At 55.0% G+C, this 25,175-nt stretch overlaps 1 protein-coding gene across 2 annotated transcripts; it reads right to left on the bottom strand.

Moving 5' to 3' along the window:
- Positions 1 to 774: 774 nt before the first annotated feature.
- LOC144728528 (myelin protein zero-like protein 2) lies at positions 775 to 23,078 on the bottom strand. Of its 2 annotated transcripts, none has more exons than XM_078608020.1 (6): positions 22,909 to 23,077; positions 5,906 to 6,066; positions 4,920 to 5,130; positions 3,890 to 4,034; positions 3,606 to 3,696; positions 775 to 3,411 (listed from the first exon to the last, which is right to left on the bottom strand). In XM_078608020.1, exons 1-6 carry the CDS (start codon positions 23,003 to 23,005, stop codon positions 3,307 to 3,309), a joined length of 810 nt encoding a protein of 269 aa, XP_078464146.1. In that variant the 5' UTR covers positions 23,006 to 23,077; the 3' UTR covers positions 775 to 3,306. The 2 variants fall into 2 exon arrangements, with proteins under 2 accessions (XP_078464146.1, XP_078464145.1); XM_078608019.1 differs by having other exon boundaries at positions 3,072 to 3,411; positions 3,890 to 4,043; positions 22,909 to 23,078.
- Positions 23,079 to 25,175: the final 2,097 nt, after the last annotated feature.

The following is a 25,175-nucleotide window of genomic DNA, read 5'->3' as shown; positions in this document are numbered from 1 at the left end:
GGTCGAACGTTTTGCTTGTGAACCAAGAACGGTGAAATGATGGGCCCCGAGGAAGCTGTGCGGATGATGGGACGTGAACAACTTACTTTGTATTATGGGGACAGGTTTGGGAAGGCGGGCGACTGGCCTGCTTGTTACCGATATTGTCCACTGCTGGGTGAAGCCTTCTCACCCATGACGACAAATCACCAGGACGTGGTGCCAAGCCGTTGATTTTAATGGATGGCTGTGAATATTAATAATGTAGAGTAGCGAACATTGCATGATGCACCGAGTGGGTGAGATCGATAAACTCACAGCTTGGCGGTTTGACACGCCTCACAACTGGAGTGTTGCCATAATCATGATCCGTCTATCAACTGAAGCATGACAATCTCCCTCCCCGTGCCATCAGCATCTCTCACAGTATCATTATGCAACAATCCACTTCGCTCTGGCACACAAGCAGATGTAATCGCTCCATCTCCACGGTGGATGTCCCCCCCGGGCGTGTCGCCTCCTCTGCCTGGCACTCGTCGTTAGTCTCGATCACCGGCCATCGTTCCTTGAAGCCGTAACACGTCCTGCCCGAGCCCACTCACCTTTCTTTAACAATGTGATGAAGTCTACATAACGTGTGAATGTTCGCTAATCCATGTATTCTTCTTCTTCCCGTCTGGCAGCTTAAATTCAAACGCACAATCCACCTAGCACCTTCGCACGAGCCGATCTCACCGTCCCGTTGTGTTCGTTATGCTGGCGTACGTGAAATATAACAAGCGTTTACAACTCCAGTCAAATTTAGCATAAAATATATATTTTATTGGAAGACAAACAGGCGTCAAATCATCTCAGGAACACAAGGGACAGACTGACTGCCGCTAAGTCACCAAACCCAGATCCCTCCAATCATCAGCAGACACCCAGCTCTAGCACTCCAGGGTTAGGGAGAGGGCCATGCGGAGGGTCGCGAGGAGATTGGTCGAAGCTGGAGGTTTTCCCCCGTGAGGTGAAGGAAAGACATTGACGGGTCCCCACCGAGGGCGAGGTGAGGCGAGGGTCGCCACAATGTACATGATATAGACCAGACCCGGACATGTTGCTCCGTCAGTCTGGGTCTGTCAAAACCGTAACAAGTTCAACACAGTACCACCACATTTCGGTACAAATTCCCGCCACCCAAAAACAGATGCCAATTCCGAGACAGGTGGCAATCCCTCGCGTGGTGACCCAGAGGTCATCAGGATGGACAGCAGCAGGCCGCCATCCTCCCAACTTCCCGACAGGAAAGCCTAGGCCTTCGCGAGCGTTGCCACCTCTGTAGTACAACAAGAATGGGGCCTCTTGTGGGAAGAATCTCTCACCACGCTGGCAGAGGGGAGAACTCTGTGTGAATGCGTTGTCTTGTGTAATGTTATATTAGGTCTTATTTACATGCAACTGACTAAATTCCAGGACGATTAATGCTCGAAGACGACTTTGATTTCCTAGGATGGCGGCTGCCTCAACAAAATGACGGGTGGCGACCTCAGCTGTGCCGCTGTGCCCACAATGAAGACTTGGACACGAGACCGGCCCCAGGGCTGCCCGCACACGCGACACCGACGCCTTTCCCCTGCACCACCCGCACTCACGAACCTCACGTCGCGCTCGTCGCCACTGTAACGGGGTTGCCCGTACGACGAGGAATATCGCATCACAAAGAAGGATGTTGCCAGCTTCGTCTATGGTGGGGGCCAATATCAGCTGGTGGCTGCCCAGTGACATGAGAACCGGGGACCAGAGGACAGAGAGTGATCTCTAAATGTATCGTAAATCTGGCAGCCTACGATTGCAGTGCGAACCCAGATTTCCAAAGAGGAGATGGATTGTAAAGCAAAGTGAATGTGAAATATAACAAGCTAGTCATCGCTCTATGGTGGGTCGCGAGGGTTCTCGCCATTTCACCAGTCACATTTCGTAACACTCTCGTTTGCTCGGCAATTACAGGGGACATCTTAATTAAAACCTACAACATCGCTGCCATGTCGTAGCACGTTCTGTCTGGCCGTGAGAGGAGACTGGGACCTGTCTGCCTCCGCATGCGACAAGGGTAAAGGCTGCCGGGGTGTGTGGGAGGAAGAAAAAGGAGACCTTGCCATTGGCCCCACGGGGTCTGGTGTCTCTCCTCCGTTGGCGCCGCAAAGTTTCCGAAGAAATTCCAGAATCTGGACACGGCAACTCCTCAAAATTAGGCGGAGAGATCTCCCAGCAAAATGAAATGTCGAGACTTGGACAGTGCCGAGGCGTCGGGGAGGGGAGGAGGGGCTGGGATGAGCGCCCCCCCCCCTTCGTTACAGCTTAAGGTTACAACGCGTCGGTACGAAAGTGAGTACAGTACGGTTCGGCAATGGGCACCGTGGCTTCTCTCACGCCCAGCGCCCCGAGAGAGAGAGAGCAGAGATCGCCTCGGCACTCACTCTCCCTGTCGTGCTCTACGCTCGCTTTAGAGTTTAACGTTCACTGCGTCGTGCCCCCCCCCGCCCCCTTAAAACAAGGTCACGCTACGGATTAGGAATTGGCAGGGGGCGAGGGTTAGAGTTCAGAGGGTTAGAGTTCAGAGGTCATGGTGGTCACAAGGCACCGGCTGCGCGGAAGCGACACTCCTGCCGCACTCCCGCCAACCGGCTAGTCGGCTCTGTACACTTAGAATCAAGACTCTTAGAAAACAAACAACTCAACAGTAAATTATAAAAATGAAACAATGACGTATAACATTGTACAATGACATTATTCTCTTATCAACAGAAGATCTATATTCAGGGGACGTTCTGTCTGACAGTCCCATATACAGTGGTCACGACGGCCTCGGGGAACATATTGAGGAGGTGGGGGTAGAGATTTCATTGTGGGGATGTAAGGTGCAGATTGATCACGTGTTGAGCCATCAGGGGTTGAGATATCAGGGGTAGGAGGGATACCAGTTGTATGGGGATACCAGGTGTATAGACAAGGGGTAGTGATATCATGGGTTCGGGTAACAGTGGAGGTTTAACACTTTGTGTTGTTATGTTCGCCGGGTGTGCGAGACACACACACTGCGGGTAAATATCCAACGTTGGCCCAACATTCCACGTTTATTGGGCTGGACCGAGAGGAAACAGTGTGCCCGGTGGTGTGTAAGGTAAGCATTGTGTGTATGAAGTCAGCTCTGTACACTTTGAATCAAAACTCATAGAAAACATGTGGTGTGGTGAGCAGTGTGGGCAGTGGGGTGGTGAGTGTTCGAGTGAGTTGTGTGGCGAGTGGCGTGGTGTGGCGAGCGGTGTGGTGTGGCGAGCGGTGTGGTTATGCCACGGAGGCTGCGAGAGGCTTCACGGTCGCATACTCCACCGAGGGAGGTGCCGACGGATGTTTGCCTGGCGGTAGATTCTCCAGGGACGCGTAGACGACCTGAACGCACAAACACACACACACCGCACGTATGCACGCACCACACACAGCGCACACGCACCGTACACGCACACCGTAAACCGCACGTGATGAGTACACGTGGTGAATGAGTAGTGTGTATGTATGCAGTGTATGATGAGCGGCGAGTACATGTGATGGTGAGTGTACGTGGCGAGCGAGCGACGCGTCCTCACCCGCTGCCCGTTGGGTGGGGTGGGAGGGTGCAGGTCGCGTTCCTCGTCGTGCCGGAACGGTTTCTCGGTGAGCAGCGTGTCCTGCGGGGACCTGGACGCACACAGATAAAGATCCCCCATATAGCCTCAATAGACTGTTGTGGGGCAAGTGCTGTTCACGAGACTGGCTGCCTTTGTCTGGCCACCTTTGTCTCCCAGGTACTCATTTGAGGCCGAGTCGACCTAGGGGGAGGCCCGGGACCAGTTCGGATAACAGTCACCGGTGTTGGTGTGCGTGCGCTCACCGCGTGGTGGCTGCCTTGTCGCGGTAGCCACCCCGGCGATATTTCTTGCAGACCATGGCGATGGCGGCGATGATGACGGTGAGCATCACCACCCCTGCCAGACCCCCGATCACCATGCCCACGAGCTTCCCCTCCGAGAGCGTTCCTGCTCGCACTCACACACGAGCACGCGCACACACACACGAGCACGCGCACACGAGGCAACACGCACGCACAAGCACGCACGTGAATTTAGATCGCGTGCTAGTGAGTGCACGTGCATTCAGGGTGGGAGCAGGTGAGTGAGCTGGTGTGAGCTTTAGCAGATGCATGCCTGCGAGCGAGGTTTGCTGCTGCTACTCTTGTTAGGTCTGTGCGGGTGAGCGTGCAGTTGAGTGTGGATCAGTGCAGTTCAGTGGCAGCAAGCGCGTGCAGGTGGGGGAGCGATGGGTGAGTGTGAGCGGGGGGTGGGGGGGGTGAGTGGGTGAGTGCGAGGGCATGAGAGCAAGCAGGGGGTGAGTGAGTGGGTGAGTGCGAGTGGGTGGGGATGAGTGCGAGTGGGGGGTGAGTGTAAGCGGTGGGGGGGGGGGTGTGAGTGGTGGGTGAGTGTGAGTGGGGGGGGAGGTGCGATTGGGTGGGGGTGAGTGCGAGTGGGTGGGGGGTGAGTGCGAGTGGGGGGTGAGTTCGAGCTAGGGGTGAGTGCGAGGTGAGTAGGGGTGAGTGCGAGCGGGGGGGGGGGGTGGGTGCGAGGTGAGTAGGGGTGAGTGCGAGGTGAGTAGGGGTGAGTGCGAGGTGAGTAGGGGTGAGTGCGAGGTGAGTAGGGGTGAGTGCAAGGTGAGTAGGGGTGAGTGCGAGGTGAGTAGGGGTGAGTGCGAGGTGAGTAGGGGTGAGTGCGAGGTGAGTAGGGGTGAGTGCGAGGTGAGTAGGGGTGAGTGCGAGGTGAGTAGGGGTGAGTGCGAGGTGAGTAGGGGTGAGTGCGAGGTGAGTAGGGGTGAGTGCGAGGTGAGTAGGGGTGAGTGTGAGGTGAGTAGGGGTGAGTGCGAGCGGTCACTGGAGAGAACGACGCGCAGCTCCGTGTGGCCCGCCTGGCCGCCCACGTCGGGCGGGTTCTGCACGTTGCAGGTGAAGGTGCCGTTGTCGGTGAACTTGGTGTCGCGCAGGGAGATGGTGGCGTCGCCGCTCTCCGCGTTGCCCCACAGAGTGAGGCGGCTCATGAAGCGCGACCCCGTCGGGTACGGCTTGCCGCCCGAGTACGTCAGGATCTGCGCGATCGACGGGGCGGCACCGTCGCCAAACAACGGCAATGTCACCCAAGGAACGTGAGTGCTAACACCGCCCCTCATCTTAACCACGAACCTAGCCCCGAATGGAAACCCGAGACCACAAACCCGTAACGACCCCGTAATGACCCTGTGAGAATCGGTGTGCGGCGGCGAGGATCTGTGTGCACGGGGTGGGGCCCCAAGGGGCCAGCGCTTGCGCCGGTGCCTGACCCACACGCTCTGACGCTGCGCGAGGTTACCCCAGCACCCATCACATCAAACTTCCTTCTGCACTCGATTTGGCTCTGAGAATGTACTATGATGAACTTCTTTCGCACCGTACATAGCCAACCGTGCGAATCGGAGGTGCGGAATGAAACAATCGACGGATCCGGAGTACTTCATCGCTGCCTGCAGTAGAGCGCGAGGGAAAGAGCTGCCCTCTGCTGTGTGGAGCAGAGATCACCGGACATCACCTGCACTCACCTGACAACACTCCAGGACACCGAACCCGCTCACGGCCAACACCAGTGGCAATTATCTGAACCGGTCCGAGTCCTCCACTAGGTCGGCTGAGCCTCAAATGAGTACTACCTTTCGCGGTGTGTAAACGTCGCCACCGAGGAGTCAAGTGCGGCCGAGTGTGGTGCTGGCCACCTACCCCCTCGTGTGCCGTCATAGGTGCTCGCTAACAGCACTTGCTCCGACAGTCTGTTATACGGGGATCTTTATCTTTGCAGGCGAGTGCAGCCGTGCCGGGGGGTGCGCGACTCACGTTCTCCGTGGCGCCCCCCATCGCGGGTTTGAAGGTCCACATGATGAAGAAGCCGCTGCCGATGGGGCTGCTGCTCTTGTAGGTACAGGGGATGCGCGCCTCCGTGCCGTTCGTCACCTCCACCTCCCCGGACACGTACACCTTCATGGCGGCCACCTCACCTGCACGCACAGCACCTCACCTGTAACGAGGCTCCCACCCCCCACCTCCCCAGGTCTCCCACCCCCCACCTGCCCAGGTCTCCCACCCCCCACCTGCCCAGGTCTCCCACCCCCCACCTGCCCAGGTCTCTCACCCCCCACCTGCCCAGGTCTCCCACCCCCCACCTGCCCAGGTCTCTCACCCCCCACCTGCCCAGGTCTCTCACCCCCCACCTGCCCAGGTCTCTCACCCCCCACCTGCACAGGTCTCCCACCCCCCACCTGCCCAGGTCTCCCACCCCCCCACCTGCCCAGGTCTCTCACCCCCCACCTGCCCAGGTCTCTCACCCCCCACCTGCCCAGGTCTCTCACCCCCCACCTGCCCAGGTCTCCCACCCCCCACCTTCCCAGGTCTCTCACCCCCCACCTTCCCAGGTCTCCCACCCCCCACCTGCCCAGGTCTCCCACCCCCCACCTTCCCAGGTCTCTCACCCCCCACCTTCCCAGGTCTCCCACCCCCCACCTTCCCAGGTCTCCCACCCCCCACCTTCCCAGGTCTCCCACCCCCCACCTGCCCAGGTCTCCCACCCCCCACCTTCCCAGGTCTCCCACCCCCCACCTGCCCAGGTCTCCCACCCCCCACCTGCCCAGGTCTCCCACCCCCCACCTGCCCAGGTCTCCCACCCCCCACCTGCCCAGGTCTCCCACCCCCCACCTGCCCAGGTCTCCCACCCCCCACCTGCCCAGGTCTCCCACCCCCCACCTGCCCAGGTCTCCCACCCCCCACCTTCCCAGGTCTCCCACCCCCCACCTGCCCAGGTCTCCCACCCCCCACCTGCACACACCTCACAGCTGTCACCTGCTTTGCTCTTCCTCTGGTCCCCACGTAGTCCGCACACATGCCTGACCCACGCGACGCATACCACCCGGACTAGCCCAGACACGGCTCCTCCGGGCCGATGTCGCCACAACACTTACACCTTTTACGGTCGGGCAGCACAGCGAGGTGGTCAGCGTCGTGCGGTAAGCAGCCCGCCCCTCCCACGCCGCACATTCCGAGGGGCAAGAAGAAACACGGCGCTTGTTTGGGATCATTTCCTCAGAAAAACGGGCAGCGGCGAGGGCCAGCGGCGAGGGCCAGCGGCGAGGGCCAGCGGCGAGGGCCAGCGGCGCACCGGGCTCGCAATCCACGGCCGTCTCGTGGCGCGCCGCGGTTTAAACGACCGGGGGCGGGTTTCTGAAATCCCCTGCCCGCCGCCTCCGTGCACCCAGCGGGGCAAACGCGGTACCGCTGCGGTTAATCTACGATCGGAAGGTATCGTGTGGCGGATGGCCGTCAAGCATCGGTAACTCCCAAACCTCCCAAGGCCACAGCGCGGAAGAGTAGGCCAAAGCACCCTCGACTGGAAAGGGCCTCTCCAGACCTCCCACGGGCAGGGGAGGCCCTTCCGAGGGACTTCATTGGTCGAGGCGGATAAGCGACGGTCAGATATGCGCCGTTGTGCAGGACAGCAAGGTGATGGTCGTGAACACCCTGCCAGAGGGCGTTCGACACTTCACGTGCCCTCAACGTGCACATGGCCTGGCACAAGCGCCGTGGTGACGTCACCGCCACTTAGTGGCGAATGGCGGTTGTTGTTGTTGGTCGTGACCATTCTGTGATGTACAAAGCTCCCTCCGCACACATCTTGTTTCCTCCCGCTGATTGCGCAAGCGCTCCGCAAGGAAACGGATTCACGTCCTGAAGATAGCGCTCGCATTCCGTGCAGCTTCCTGGCTAAATCACAGCCACTGTGGCTACTGGGCAGTGTGGGCGGCGGCACAGCGGTTGGCGTGAGAGCTTCCGTGATATCATGTCCCGATACGACGTGCTATTAAATTCCACGATAAGATGACAATTTTATTTTGCCTGCGTTGGGAGGTGGAGGCTTTGCGACAAACGTTGGGCCAGACCGCTGTGCACGGCCTAACCCCAAAATCACTTCCCAGAAGTTGAAGAAGATGTTATCATTATATTCTTAGGTTTTTTCCGGTAAAGTCACGTAGGTAAAACATCAAAATTAATGAAAATAAAATAAAATAAAACAAAAAATCACGACGTTTCGGAGGCAACACAAGTCTCCGTCATCAGGTGGGACCGTCACAGCCGAATTAGCTGCATCAAGTGAGGCAATGATTCAAGACGTAATCCCTTATAAGCAAGTTGAAGGGGGGAGGAGAGGGGGGGGGCTCATCAGAATGTTAGTACAACGCATCGGGAGGGGGAGGGGACCAAAAAATTGAACGACGGCTTGGACGCGGACTTAGGGGTCGGCACGGTTTGGCTCAAACCACCAAACCGCGGTTTGAACCGAACCAAATCGGTTTGGTTTGGCTCTGTTTGAACTGGTTCGGTTTGGTTTGGGGCTACGAAAACCGACTCGGTTTGGCTCGGACAGGGTGGAACCGGCTCAAACTAGTTTGGTTCAAGCCAACTTAAGAGGTTTGGTTTAGCTTAGTTTGGTTTGGTTTTGGTTTGGTTTGGTTCAGTCGTCGCTGGTTTGGTTTGGATTGCTCAATTTGAAACCAGTTTGAGTCGGTTCAAACCGTGCCGACCCCTAGACGCGGTTGCTGCTGCACACGCCAACACAATGGACAGAGAGGGGGAGGGGAGGTCTGATACACATGATAGACAAAAGAACGAAAATGCCCATGTTTATACCAATGCTGGCTGAACAATGAAGAGGGTACTGTTAAAAAACAACTGGAGATGTTAACACTCGGTAAAGTAAAGTAAAATGGTGCCTGTCAGATAAGATGGTCCAAAAAAGTGTAATTAAGTCTTTTTTGCGTGGTTGATAACATCTTTCCAATGATTACTAAGTTTGTACCCATCATCACGATTGAAATTATGTCTGTGTTTGTATATTTGTATGGCTTCGTGTACAAACCTTTGATGGTAGCCGGGAGGTTTGCAGAGAACCTTGGTCTCGGAAAAGACAATTTCATGAGAGCCCACCGAGTTGTAGCAATGATCGGCAACGACAGAAGAATCAGTTCTGCCGTGTTTCAGATCTGACTTGTGCTCGCGGACACGATCAGAAACATGACGTTTCGTTTCTCCAATGTAGCAATCACCACAAATGCAACTCAATTTGTAGACTCCAGGATACTGTAAGCCAGGAACGACATCCTTCACAGATGGAATCAGGTCACGGATTTTATGCACTGTACTGAATCGGACTTGGATCTTATTTTTGTTTAGAATTTTGGAGATCTTTTTGGTTACGCCTGCTATGTATGGTAACGTGATGGTTTTGGTCGGAGTTTCATGTGGCTGTTTCTGTGTGGTGGGAGAGACAGCTTGGCGGATAGTACGGTCAGAATATCCGTTCATCCTGAGGGCCCGATGTACATGTCTTAATTCACCGGTCAGGTGGTGTTTGTCAGAAATGCCATGGGCTCTGTGATATAGCGTTTTGATGAGAGAATTCTTTTGAGATGGGTGGTGGTGGGAATCCGGTTTCAAGTAGGAATCTGTGTGGGTGGCTTTCCTGTAGACAGAATGTCCCAAGGATCCGTCAGGCCTCCTCTCAAACAGAATATCCAAGAATGGTAGTTTACCGTCTTTCTCCACTTCCATGGTGAATCTGATGGATGGGTGTCTAGAATTGATGTGGTCCAAGAAGTGGTTCAATGCTGGGAGGCCATGTCGCCAGATGACGAAAGTGGCATCCACATACCTCTTCCACAGGGAAGGACGCAGGGTGGATGTCTGGATGGCGTCTGATTCAAACTTTTCCATGAACATGTTGATCCAGACATCCACCCTGCGTCCTTCCCTGTGGAAGAGGTATGTGGATGACACTTTCGTCATCTGGCCACATGGCCTCCCAGCATTGAACCACTTCTTGGACCACATCAATTCTAGACACCCATCCATCAGATTCACCATGGAAGTGGAGAAAGACGGTAAACTACCATTCTTGGATATTCTGTTTGAGAGGAGGCCTGACGGATCCTTGGGACATTCTGTCTACAGGAAAGCCACCCACACAGATTCCTACTTGAAACCGGATTCCCACCACCACCCATCTCAAAATAATTCTCTCATCAAAACGCTATATCACAGAGCCCATGGGATTTCTGACAAACACCACCTGACCGGTGAATTAAGACATGTACATCGGGCCCTCAGGATGAACGGATACTCTGACCGTACTATCCGCCAAGCTGTCTCTCCCACCACACAGAAACAGCCACATGAAACTCCGACCAAAACCATCACGTTACCATACATAGCAGGCGTGACCAAAAAGATCTCCAAAATTCTAAACAAACATAAGATCCAAGTCCGATTCAGTACAGTGCATAAAATCCGTGATCTGATTCCATCTGTGAAGGATGTCGTTCCTGACTTACAGTATCCTGGAGTCTACAAATTGAGTTGCATTTGTGGTGATTGCTACATTGGAGAAACGAAACGTCATGTTTCTGATCGTGTCCGCGAGCACAAGTCAGATCTGAAACACGGCAGAACTGATTCTTCTGCCGTTGCCGATCATTGCTACAACTCGGTGGGCTCTCATGAAATTGTCTTTTCCGAGACCAAGGTTCTCTGCAAACCTCCCGGCTACCATCAAAGGTTTGTACACGAAGCCATACAAATATACAAACACAGACATAATTTCAACCGTGATGATGGGTACAAACTTAGTAATCATTGGAAAGATGTTATCAACCACGCAAAAAAGACTTAATTACACTTTTTTGGACCATCTTATCTGACAGGCACTATTTTACTTTGCTTTACCGAGTGTTAACATCCCCAGTTGTTTTTTAACAGTACCCTCTTCATTGTTCAGCCAGCATTGGTATAAACATGGGCATTTTCGTTCTTTTGTCTATCATGTGTATCAGACCTCCCCTCCCCCTCTCTGTCCATTGTATTGGCGTGTGCAGCAGCAACCGCGTCCAAGCCGCCGTTCAATTTTTTTGGCCCCGCCCCCCCCCCTCCCGATGCGTTGTACTAACATTCTGATGAGCTCCCCCCCCCCCTCTCCTCCCCCCTTCAACTTGCTTATAAGGGATTACATCTTGAATCATTGCCTCACTTGATGCAGCTAATTCGGCTGTGACGGTCCCACCTGATGACGGAGACTTGTGTTGCCTCCGAAACGTCGTGATTTTTTGTTTTATTTTATTTTATTTTCATTAATTTTGATGTTTTACCTACGTGACTTTACCGAAAAAACCTAAGAATATGATTCCTTGCAGTCACGAAAGCTTCAAATCTAGAATGTTATCATTACTTTTAATGAGCGTTCAGGGTTAGCGATGAGGATCATCGTTTAGGATTAGCAACATGCGCCACTGACCCCACACACGCCGTCAATTCCGCCACAAATAATTATATAACTCGACAAACCACGAACTCGCAACGTCATTTGTGAAGCACTAATTTCACGGACAATCACATTTGTTTAATTCCAACGTCATGTTATTTCCTAAATATTGTGGTCAAATTCAACGATTAGGAAAAATTCTAACGGACGATGCGATCATCGTGGAATCGCTGCCGCCACCTCCTCCCAACGCTCCGTGGGACTACCGGACTGCCACCCCATGAGAGCTTCCAAGGCTCAAGGTGCCTTATCCAAACTTGACTGACCGAGCGCTACAAACCAAGATACCCGAGTTCAATTCCCACCCGAAAGGCTGACGGTCGAGGCAATATCTCAATCGGCCCGGGTAACCTTCCTCAACCAACCTGTGGCTGTAGAATCCCTCCGTGGCCAATGAAATCGGTACCGTTTTGTGGGCAAGTGAACAGCGGTTGCCCTTGACGGCTACGTTCCTACCACAGGAAAGTGGAACTTCCAGCCACTCGCTCTGCGGGCGGGCTGTAGACAAAGGACGAGCACAAAAGCATCGGCGTGGCTCGTTTGGGCAGCAGGAAATCACTCCTTGCGAGTTTTTAAGATACTGGGCCACGGGGGGGGGGGGCTATGGGTGGAATGGAATGCCACAGTGGGGCAAGTCCGACGTCCAGACTCTCGTAAGAAGGTTCACGCCACCCTCGGGGCGACGACGACGATGACGACGATGATCAGGAAGAGTGTTGTTGAGAATGATGCAGGATGCGTCAAGCGGACGAGCGGCGCGGTCCAGCGTGGCGTATCCGACTCGCCGCGGACCGAGGCGAGGGCGGATGACGCGGGAAGGTTGGATGAGCGATCGCGTGGGGTTAGCGAGCGCGTGGGGTTAGCGAGCGCGTGGGGTCACCCCGCCGTAGGGTGTGCGACGTCATGAACGTAGCACGCGGGCCGGCCGAGACACGGGGAGGAGACACGTGGCCGTGCTGGAGAGGCGAGCGACGATTCAAACGGAGAGATTCCTGCTGCTCACCTCCTGTGGCAGGGGTGAGTTTATCCACAGGACAATCACTGTTGTTGACTTCCCCGCAAAGTGGTGCTCGATTTATCGATCCCGGAGGGAGGAATGATGGGCCGAGTCAACGCCCCCCCCCCCGCTGCTGACCAGGATTTGAACTTGACAGCAGTGGTCATAATAATGATGATGGTGGTGACGCTGAGACTCATAATGAGGTTTAAATGCCAACAGATGTAATCAGGAAGAGGAGGGCGTTGTGATGGGTGTGGTTTGAGTGCAGACGTAATCAAGAAGAGGAGGATGTGAAGAGGAGGAGGGTCTTGTGGTGGTGAGGGTGGTGAAGGTGTTGTGGTGGTGGTGAGGGTGTTGTGGTGGTGGTGGCGAGAGAGTTGTGGTTGTGGTGAAGGTGTTGTGGTGATTGTGAGGGTGTTGTGGTGATTATGAGAGTGTTGTGGTGGTGGTGAGGGTGTTGTGGTGGTGGTGAGGGTGTTGTGGTGGTGGTGAGGGTGTTGTGGTGGTGGTGAGGGTGTTGTGGTGGTGGTGAGGGTGTTGCGGTGGTGGTGAGAGAGTTGTGGTGGTGAGGGTGTTGTGGTGATTTTGAAGAGTGTTGTGTTGTGGTGGTGGTGAGGGTGTGGCCGGTGTGCAGGATTGCACAGGGCGGGGTGTTCCCTGTACAGTGCGGGTGTGTTTTTGTCCCCTCATCCTGTACCAGTGTCACGTGCATGCGGCCAGAGTCTATCCACTGCTGGATGAGGGCCCCTACTTGTTGATTGTTTTAAGATGATGTTGAAAACAGTGTACGGAACACACAACATACACACTATACCGACAACACATTGTAAGAAGTATTTACACAACTCATACACAACTGCACAACACTTTACACTAACAATTAACACACCTAAATGACATATGCACACACTATTTACACAACAAATACAAAGCCATTACCAGACTGCCGGGGCAAGTGCTGTTAGCGAGCACCTATGAACGCCGGAACGGCACACGAGGGGGTTGGTGGCCAGCACCACGCCCGACCGCCTTTGTCTCCCTCGTGATGTTTACACACCGCGCCAGGCACTAATTAGAGGCCGAGTGGACCCAGCAGAAGCTCAAGACCATTTCATAAAATCTTCACTGGCGACGACGATGGCGGTGATGATGGGACTGTGAGAGTCAACCTCCAGGGACAAATCCACCGTCCCAGTAAACGCGGAACGTTGTTGGGCCAACGTTGGTCAAAACGGTTCCCACCGCGTGCCAACATCGGCGCGACGTCGGCACGCTTCCTGGGCCGCTGCCACCACTGGATCGCGAGCTGCGGCGAGGCGAGCGGCGCCGCCACTTCCATGGCCGTGGCGACCTCTGGGCCGTGACCCGCCACTAATGCCCGCGACTGGCCGTGGCCCACGTCGGCGTGTCAACACAGCGGCAGCGTTGCCGTGTACCTCACCGCACAAGTGCGTCTAGACTAAGTTACTCCTCGTGTGCCATTACGTGGTAACGGCGCTGCTCATGCTGTTGACGATGGCGGTGGTGGTTGTTGTTGTCGTTGTCGTCGTTTTGCGTGAAGGGACGACAATGTGTCCTAGCGGTCAGCACTGGACTTGCGATCCACGCGTCGCCGTTTCCATTCCATCTCCCGGCGCGGCATTTGAAAGAATGGGGTCAAGTTTCTTAAATCACCCCCCACCACCGCTCCAACCAACGCCTCTCCTCCGTGCACCCAGCAGCAGCAGCGTCAATGAGCATGCCAGAGTCGATTGGGAGGTGGTGTGTGGTGGAGTCAAGTATGGGTACTCCCATCTCTTCATACGCAAAACACACACAACGGACACAAATTACACAGCTCACGGGATTCATTCAGCATACACACCGCACACTGAACACCCCACCCACACACTGCACAACAAACACCACGCGCTACACGCGCTCCGTAAACACCGCACGCACGACCCAGACTCCCCTGCACTGAACTCACCATGGGAGCGGCAATTTGCAGATGAAATGTAATTGCCCCAAGGATAATTGCAGGCGCACACGCACGTACACTCGAGCACATCCTCACACGAGGACACGCGCACATTTTCACAAATACACACCACGCACAACCACATACATACAAAACTACACCACACAGCCACATACCACAAAGACAACCACACATTACTACATTAATCCACATTTACCATCGCACACCAAAATCCTACAACCATACACTATCACAACCACACACAGCCACACATACTATCACAACCATAACACATGCAACCACACAATCACAACTGCTTCACACACACGAATACTATCACAACCACAACACACACAACCACCCCGTAGACACAACTATTCACACACACACAACCACACATGCTTAAAACCGCGCCATTCGCAACTCTGTGGCAGTAAATGTCAAGAAGTGGCGGTGATGCGCCAGGCTCGGCACAACTTTGAGCCCACGCAGCTCCACCTGCCAGAGGGACAGACTGTGTGTCAGGATCTCTCAAGGATCTGCGAGCTCCTTGCACCGTTATCTACTCTCGTTACACCCGGGCTGGACCGTGTGCAGGCCGGACCGTGTGCAGGCCGGACCGTGTGCAGGCCGGACCGTGTGCAGGCCGGACCGTGTGCAGGCCGGCCAGAGCGCGTCAAGCCGGTGCGTGTGTTTGGAAAAGCGGTCCACAGAGAGAAGTGGAGCGACAGGGTCAGGCAGCTTCCTGCACGCAATGCGTTACGCAGCCGATTAAAAGATAATGCCCACCCGCATGGCTGACTGATCCAGGAGAGCAAGGCCTCTGCTGCACAAACCGGAGTGAGCCGCCCTTTGCTGCCCAGGTATGGGAGCTCCTCCATCCTCTCTCTACACGACCGCCACCACCCACTGGGGGAGCGCCGAGTGTGTTTTCTTTTGCGAGGGCTCTCTTAGTGAGATTACAGCAGCACTCACGTGCACGCAAAGACAAAGATCACCCGTGTAGCCTGAACAGACTGTAGGGGCAAGTGCTGTTAGCGAGCACCTATGAAGGCCAGAACGGTACACGAGGGGGTGAGTGGCCAGCACCACGCCCAACCGCCTTTGTCTCCGGAGTGGCGATGTTTACACACCGCGCCAGGTACTCATTTGAGGCTGAGTCGACCTAGGGGAGGCCCGGGACCGGTTCAGATAATCGTCACTGGTGTTGGCCGTGAGCGGGAATCGAACCCGGTTCGCCAGGTTCATAGCGCAGCGTAGCGCTAACCGCTACACTACCGCTCCCCAACACACACCTATGACACAACACCTATGACACAGCACTTACACAACCGCACTATTTTAGCCACAACACAACTGCACACCCCACACATCACCAAACAATAGCATTCACTCATGCAACCACACACAAGGTATGTCCACACGCACACCCAAACACTCCCATCTACCCCAGCTCGAGTCCCCTGGGGTTGTCCCTTCTGATCCCCTGAGCCTAAGCGAAAAAGCCAACACACACGTACGAAGACAAAGATCCCCCGTGTAGCCTACATTGGTTGTTGGGGCATGTGACATTAGTAGCGAGCACCTGTCAAGGCCAGCACAGTGCACGAAGGGATGGTGTGGCCAGCATCACGTCTGGCCGCCTTTGTCTCCCCAGTGCGAATGTTTACACAAGGTACCAAATACAGCTTATTTACTTAGGCGGAGTTGACTTGTTTTAAAAAAACACAAAGGCAAAGAGCCCCCTAATAGCCTTAAAAGACTGTTGGGGCAAGTGCTATTAGTGGACACCACCTATGAAAGCCCGGCACGGCACACATGGGTGTGGATGGCCAGCACCACGCACGGCCGCCTTTATCTCCCCCAGTGCATATGTTTATACACCGTACCACGTGCTCATTTAACGCTGAGTCGACCTAGGGGAGACCCTGGACCGATTCAGATATTCGTCACAGTTTTTGGCCGTGAGCAGGAACTGAACTCGTGTCGCTGGTTTCGTATCGCAGCGCTCACTGCCACGCCACCGCCGAGTGACACAGCGACAGACAACAGCGCTCTACGGAGGACACACCAATGATTAACGGAGGCACTGAACATGGGGGCAAAGGGCGCACGGTCCTCGCCTGAGCCTACAGGCCTCTTGTGTCCGCGGTGGGTCCCATTCGAGATAAATCATTAGCCAAACGTCACGAAAGTCAGGACCCTCCTGGGAAAATAAAATGTCTTGAGGCTCAGGGAGAGTATATTTCATTGTCATCGTGTGACGTTAACAGCATTCTGGTGCGTGTGGTCGTGGCACCATCGTTCTCAATGCGCAGCAGGGCGATCGTCACGAAGGAGATGCCGCTCTTTTACAGTGACAGGATGCAGTGGTGTTGATAAGGGGCGATGTTGCTGCCGAGGGGTGGTGCGACCCAAGTTCAACTCCCGCTCACGGTCAACGCCAGTGACAATTCTCTGAACAGTTCTTGGGCCTCCTCTAGGTCGACACCACCTAAATGAGTACCTGGTGCGGTGTAAACATCGCCACTGGGGAGACAAAGGCCGTCGGGCGTGATGCTGGCCACCCCCACCCCCTCGTGGTGCCGTGTCGTCCTTTATAGGTGCTCGCTAACAGCACGTATCCCAAAAGTCAGTTATGGCTTTAGGGGGGGGATCTTTGATGTTGGTGCCGTGTGTGATTCCAATGAAGTAATTTGCAATCTTGATTTGAAGCTTTCGTGACTGCAGGAATCCGTACTCTTTGGTTTTTTCGGTAAAGTTACGTGGGTAGAAAATAAAGTATTGTATACCTACGTGACTTTACCGGAAGAACCAAACGTCTCAACATTGGGGATGTTATTTGGTCAATACCAGAGACAATGTGTGTGGCTTTGTTATATAGCTATGAGAGGAAATCCAAGAACCCACAGGGAACCCTCCCTCACCACTCTCACCACTCTCACTGTGCAGAACAGGCGGAGAACGTGCAAACTTCACAGAGGGCCACCCGAGTTAAGAATCGAACCCCGGACCGAGTGTAACCACCGCCCTGCCGCCAAGTGTGTAATCCCAATCGAGCTGTCTGCGGGTAATTTGTCCCATTAAGTCAATTAGGACCGTGACGCACGGTCATTATTGTCAACCGGGCTGTGTACATATTTCCCTGTCCAGCCCCAGGACATTGTACCCCGGTCTAGCGCTGCCCCAGAGGCCTGCGATTAAACTGAAGCAGAATCCGTCTCTTGGGTTCCCTTCGTAAACTTCTTGAAACGACGATTAGGGCCCGGTGGGTCGTCCCCACCTGTTCCTGTTGTGCACCAACCTCGCGGCACCATTGATCCGTCGCCCCACGATGTTCGAGATAATTTGTTCACCGACTCACAACCTCCTCTCAAACACCGAGGGGGTCCAGGGCAGTGGCCACTGCCAGGCGTCGTTTCTCTGTGGCAGCCCTCGCCGTCTGGAACACGGCCATCATCATCGTGGTCGTCATTGCCGCCGTCGTCATCGCCGCCGCAGGGCGAGTCTCAGCTTCACGTAAGAACAGGGCAAGAGAGAGAGTTGTATCGAGCAGGGGAAGCGTGGGTGAATCCGTCGAGCCACTGAGACAATGGAGGAGAATAGGAAACAGCGATCGTTTGGGCACGCAACAAGGAAAGGGAGGGGGGGGATGGCGAATCGTGCTACAAAATAAGCCGGCACACTACTCGCCTCCTCCTGTCCCTTCACGCACAACAATATACAGTGCGCACGTGTTTCTTACATCCCGTTAGCCACCCGGCCTTCCTTCTGAGAGCGCGTAATTTCGATAGCGCAGGTGTAACACAAGAAAAACGACTTTGGACCGGTTTCGATATTCAGTGTCTCATCAGCAAAGTCAGACTTGCGTGAAGCGATGCTGGTGAACATCTCTCCGTAGATGTGGGTCCCTAGTCCGACTGCATAGCCACAATCACCGTGCGTCGTGGATCTTCGGGCATGGTGGACGGGCAAAGCAGAGGACGACGCCAAATCTACCTACTGAGAAGCCGGCAACGCAGCTGACGAATCCCCGGATTCCACTGCCGTATCCGAGCCAGCAGTGTGCCCTCGCCGTATGGGCTCCGGGGGTTTACACCGACTCTTTGCCGTGCCAAGATCTATCACCAAACCGCGATTTTCTGGTTGCACAAGATTTCTAAATCTGGCTCAGAGACGGGGGGGGCTAATGACTCGATCATTGCGCGTGGCGTCAGCAGCACGGTTCGGCTTCTGCAGTGGCACGGCTCCTCCTCGGTGAGGGGACTGACGTTGATGAAACAATGGCCACATCCATGACCATACCACGTCTCACGGCGCTAACCCTACCCTACATGCAGTCGTCACTGGCCTACAGGTGAACTTTACTCTCCAGCCGACTCACACCCTCTGACCTTGACCCGAACTCTGCCGCTGAGTTTTACACTCGCGTGTGAATTGACGCTAAGGAGCAGTGCCTCGGACCCTGTAAGAAGGTGGTGAGGCCCTTCACCCAAGCTCCCATGCAGATTTGTCCTATCCCTAACCGCACCCTGTCGCAGTGGCCATCCCCCGAGCGGAGTTGACAAGAAGTCACAAACAACAACACCTGCTCCTCCTCCTCCACATGAAAGAACCGACAATGCAGGAGTTCCCTGGCTTCGATCCGCAGAGCTTAAGGGCCACAACCCCTGAACCGCATCTGCTGCACAAACCACGGCAGCAGCAGCAGCCATACTTTGCTGATGATCAAAACACTGAAAATTCTCAACTCGCCGACAGCGTGCGGCGACTGTGGTCACCCCCAAGAAGAGTGCCACGGGACTTGTAACGACGACCCAGTGCCCGACTCACAAATACGAAGGAGGGATCGTCACAGCGATGCATCGCTCTGCTACTCCTGACACCATCATCTGGTTCAACCGCCTCCATGTAAAGTTACAGCTGCTGCTCTACATCAACCGCATGGAGAGGCGGGGGAGTGTCTGTCTGTCTACATGGCAGTAGTGGCTCACCATAACGATACACGTGACAAATCAGACACGATACCTAACCCCATACACGAGCACAGAGCCACCTGTGCTCGTGTACGGCAGCGACACGCGTGGCCTGTACTCCAGCACTGCTGTGGAGTTCGCAGTGAGGGTTGGTGGATCGCACAAAGATGTTGCGCAACTCCCCGTGGGCGTCGGGGAGGAGCCACGCTCTGGCTCCGTCTGTCCCATCTGTGCGGGATAGCGTGTTGCGCCCTCGCACGTGTCGGGTTTCTCCTGGCATGACGGATTCTCCACGCTTGTATGAACATTCATCAATTGGCTAAAACGTCAAATTATAATGAGCAATAAACTAGGCTTGAACTAAACTTTTGTTCCATTCACCAGGCAATGAGCTATGGATCTTTTTTAGAAGCGACCAGGCCACAAATGAGAATTCAACGAAGCGGCTTACCATGTGGAATTTTAGAACAGCCAAATACTCTAAGCGCGCGTTTTTTACTGTGCAGGGAAAACCCGGAGAACCATCCACGCGCGAGAGAGACACGCAAACTCCACATACACAGCAGCAGGCGTCAGGGTCGGGATCGAACCCACGACCTCCTGCATCCGCGGCGAAGGAGTTAACATCTCACAACCACCGCGGCCCTCACTCTTTTTGGTGTTGCCGCCGGTGCGTTTGCCGAGGCGCTCAACCAACAAGAGGACGACTCAACACGTGTCCACAACTGGCGGCATTTTAGACAACGGCTCTCATTCACGGCGCGCGCTGCGAGCCCTGAAAAGTCGCCAATTGTATATTTATTTTATTCAAGACCACACTGTTATTACGAATGGGTTGCGTAATTTCTAAAGTGATAGGACCACACATCTTGTTCGTGCGGTTCACCGTCTGGCTCGACCCCACGTGGTTCCTTTGCGATTGTGAAATGCGATTCGTATGCATGGGGACGCTTCGCACAAAACTAGAAACGAGAATGAGCTTAGGCTGGCCCCCACCCTTGACCCTAATGCTGAAAATAGCCTGAAACCCCGAACACTTACCGAGCAAAGACATCAAGCCATGGCCAATCGACTGCTGGATGAAGGTTTTCCCAATTAACCACCACCACCACCATCGCTCACGATCCTGCGATGCGAAATTCCGCGCTCGGCACCTGCACAGGAGGAGATTTAATCGCTCCATCTCCTGGGCGGACGCTATCTCTCTGGCGTGTCCCACTGCTTGGCTGCCACTCGGCCATCACCATTGACTCTCGTCCATCAACGCCAACTGCCAGCCCTCGATGTACCATCACAGGACGAACAGTGCTGCAGTCACGGCTGCTGCCTCAACCGGCCCATCATCGCTGCGGGATCGATAAATCGAGGATCACTTGTCCCATAATAGATTTCCCCCCGCCATAAGAATGTGGAATTGCCACGATTGACTCAGGGCTGTCTGTAAACAAGATGTGAGCAAAAACGTGAATCCCAATCAGATCTAACCTTTTAGATCTAACCTCGTCTAAACTCTAACCTCCATTAAAGCAGAAATCATCCCGATGCCAACTCGAACCTGAGATATACTGTACCACTTCCCTCACACCCACACCCAGCACCATTCACGAACAACTTCCCTCACACCCACACACCACCATCACCGCACTCCCCACACCAACACCATCATCACCGCACTCCCCACACCCTCACCCACCACCACCATTAACGAACAACTTCCCCCACACCAACACCATCATCACCGCACTCCCCACACCCTCACCCACCACCACCACCATTCACGAACAACATCCCCCACACACACCAACACCATCATCACCGCACTCCCCACCACCACCACCATTCACGAACAACATCCCCCACACACACACACCAACACCATCATCACCGCACTCCCCACCACCCACCACCATTCACGAACAACATCCCCACACACACACACACACCAACACCATCATCACCGCACTCCCCACACCCTCACCCATCACCATTAACGAACCACTTCCCTCACACCCACACACCATCATCACCGCACTCCCCACACCCTCACCCACCACCACCACCATTCACGAACAACATCCCCCACACACACCAACACCATCATCACCGCACTCCCCACCACCACCACCATTCACGAACAACATCCCCCACACACACACACCAACACCATCATCACCGCACTCCCCACCACCCACCACCATTCACGAACAACATCCCCCACACACACACACCAACACCATCATCACCGCACTCCCCACACCCTCACCCATCACCATTAACGAACCACTTCCCTCACACCCACACACCAACACCACCGCACTCCCCACACCCACCACCACCATTAACGAGCCACTTTTCTCACACACACACACCAACACCATCAACGCACTCCCCACATCCTCACCCACCACCACCATTAACGAACCACTTCCCTCACACCCACACCCACCACCATCATCACCGCACTCCCCACATCCTCACCCACCACCACCACCATCATCACCGCACTCCCCACGCCCTCCTCCCTGTTCGCCACCATCACAGGTGAGGCTGGTGATGTCATCAAGTGTACCACCAGGTGATGAGTGCGACCAAGAACAACACACAACTCAAGAGACAGAGATAACACTACGACTGAGACACAGAGACACATACTATTAGAGACAGATACTATTAGAGACAGATACTATTAGAGACAGATACTATTAGAGACACATACTACTGAGACAGATACGATTAGAGACAGATACTATTAGAGACAGATACTACTGAGATACATACTACTGAGACAGATACTATTAGAGACACATACTATAGAGACAGATACTACTAGAGACAGATACTACTAGAGACAGATACTACTAGAGACAGATACTATTAGAGACAGATACTATTAGAGACACATACGATTAGAGACAGATACTATTAGAGACATATACTACTGAGATACATACTACTGAGACAGATACTATTAGAGACACATACTATTAGAGACACATACTATTAGAGACAGATACTGTACCACTATTGAGACGCTACTACTGAGACACCATCATCAACATTGTCGTCATCAGATCACGAACATCATCGCCATCGTCACCAGTTGCAGGATATCCCACATTTCTGTCCCATATCAAACGAAGTCTCCCCCGTGTCCCCGTGTCTCTCCATCATCTCGTCTCACACCGCGCGTCCGTGTCCCCGCGTCTAACACCGCCTCACGCAATGTCTCCCCCGTGTCCCCCCCGTGTGTCTCCCCCGTGTGTCCCCCCCCCCCCCGCGTCCACCACCTGTGTCTCTCGCACGGTCTCCACGCGTCTCACTCAAAATGGGCCTCCTCGTGTCTCCCTCTGTCTCCCCTGTGTCCCCGTGTCTCCCTCTGTCTCCCCCGTGTCCCCGTGTCTCCCTCTGTCTCCCCGTGTCTCCCTCTGTCTCCCCCGTGTCTCCCTCTGTCTCCCCCGTGTCTCCCTCTGTCTCCCCCGTGTCCCCGTGTCTCCCTCGTGTCCCCGTGTCTCCCTCTGTCCTGCGCATCCCCGGGTCTCGCACCTCGGCAGTAGAGGAGGAGGATGAGGAGGAGGTGGGAGCCGAAGAAGAGACGAAGGCGGGAGGCGCCATGGAGACACGAGCACCGCGTCCCCGCCATCGTCGTCCACACTGCGCAACGCGAGCAGCACAGAGACGCTCAACTCCACCCGACTCCACCCCCTCGATCTCAACTCCACCCCCTCGGTCTCAACTCCACCCCATCGATCTCAGCTCCACCCCCTGGATCTCAACTCCACCCCCTCGATCTCAACTCCACCCCTCGATCTCAGCTCCACCCCCTCGATGTCAACTCCACCCCCTGGATATCAACTCCGCCCACAGTCTCAGCTCCGCCCACAATGTCTCAACTCCGCCCACAGTCTCAGCTCCACCCACAGTGTCTCAACTCCGCCCACAGTGTCTCAACTCCGCCCACAGTGTCTCAACTCCACCCACAGTGTCTCAGCTCCACCCACAGTGTCTCAGCTCCACCCACAATGTCTCAGCTCCACCCACAGTGTCTCAGCTCCACCCACAATGTCTCAGCTCCACCCACAGTGTCTCAACTCCACCCACAGTGTCTCAACTCCACCCACAGTGTCTCAGCTCCGCCCACAATGTCTCAACTCCGCCCACAGTGTCTCAACTCCGCCCACAATGTCTCAACTCCGCCCACAATGTCTCAACTCCGCCCACAGTGTCTCAACTCCGCCCACAATGTCTCAACTCCGCCCACAGTGTCTCAACTCCGCCCACAGTGTCTCAACTCCGCCCACAATGTCTCAACTCCGCCCACAATGTCTGAACTCCGCCCACAGTGTCTCAACTCCGCCCACAGTGTCTCAACTCCGCCCACAATGTCTCAACTCCGCCCACAGTGTCTCAACTCGGCCCACAGTGTCTCAACTCCGCCCACAATGTCTCAACTCCGCCCACAGTGTCTCAGCTCCGCCCACAGTGTCTCAACTCCGCCCACAATGTCTCAACTCCGCCCACAATGTCTCAATTCCGCCCACAATGTCTCAACTCCGCCCACAATGTCTCAACTCCGCCCACAGTGTCTCAGCTCCACCCACAGTGTCTCAACTCCGCCCACAGTGTCTCAACTCCACCCACAGTGTCTCAACTCCACCCACAGTGTCTCAGCTCCACCCACAGTGTCTCAGCTCCACCCACAGTGTCTCAACTCCGCCCACAGTCTCAGCTCCACCCACAGTGTCTCAGCTCCACCCACAGTGTCTCAACTCCGCCCACAGTGTCTCAACTCCGCCCACAGTGTCTCAACTCCGCCCACAGTGTCTCAACTCCGCCCACAGTGTCTTAACTCCGCCCACATTGTCTCAACTCCACCCACAGTGTCTCAGCTCCGCCCACAATGTCTCAACTCCACCCACAGTGTCTCAGCTCCGCCCACAATGTCTCAACTCCGCCCAGTGTCTCAACTCCGCCCACAGTGTCTCAACTCCGCCCACAGTGTCTCAACTCCGCCCACAGTGTCTCAACTCCACCCACAGTGTCTCAGCTCCACCCACAGTGTCTCAACTCCGCCCACAGTGTCTCAACTCCACCCACAGTGTCTCAACTCCACCCACAGTGTCTCAGCTCCACCCACAGTGTCTCAGCTCCACCCACAGTGTCTCAACTCCGCCCACAGTCTCAGCTCCACCCACAGTGTCTCAACTCCGCCCACAATGTCTCAGCTCCACCCACAGTCTCTCAACTCCACCCACAGTGTCTCAACTCCGCCCAGTGTCTCAGCTCCACCCACAATGTCTCAACTCCGCCCACAGTGTCTCAACTCCGCCCACAGTGTCTCAACTCCGCCCACAGTGTCTCAACTCCGCCCACATTGTCTCAACTCCGCCCACAGTGTCTCAACTCCGCCCACAGTGTCTTAACTCCGCCCACAATGTCTCAACTCCGCCCACAATGTCTCAACTCCGCCCACAGTGTCTCAACTCCGCCCACAGTGTCTCAACTCCGCCCAGTGTCTCAACTCCGCCCACAGTGTCTCAACTCCGCCCACAATGTCTCAACTCCGCCCACAATGTCTGAACTCCGCCCACAGTGTCTGAACTCCGCCCACAGTGTCTCAACTCCGCCCACAGTGTCTCAACTCCGCCCACAGTGTCTCAACTCCGCCCACAGTGTCTCAACTCCGCCCACAGTGTCTCAACTCTGCCCACAATGTCTCAACTCCGCCCACAATGTCTGAACTCCGCCCACAGTGTCTCAACTCCGCCCACAGTGTCTCAACTCCGCCCACAATGTCTCAACTCCGCCCACAA

This window comes from Lampetra planeri, chromosome 29 (genome assembly GCF_965212315.1).
Source record: "Lampetra planeri chromosome 29, kcLamPlan1.2.h2, whole genome shotgun sequence".
NCBI lineage: Eukaryota > Metazoa > Chordata > Hyperoartia > Petromyzontiformes > Petromyzontidae > Lampetra > Lampetra planeri.
Note: the sequence above shows the minus strand (reverse complement) of the source record. Positions and strands in the feature narration are given on the sequence as shown.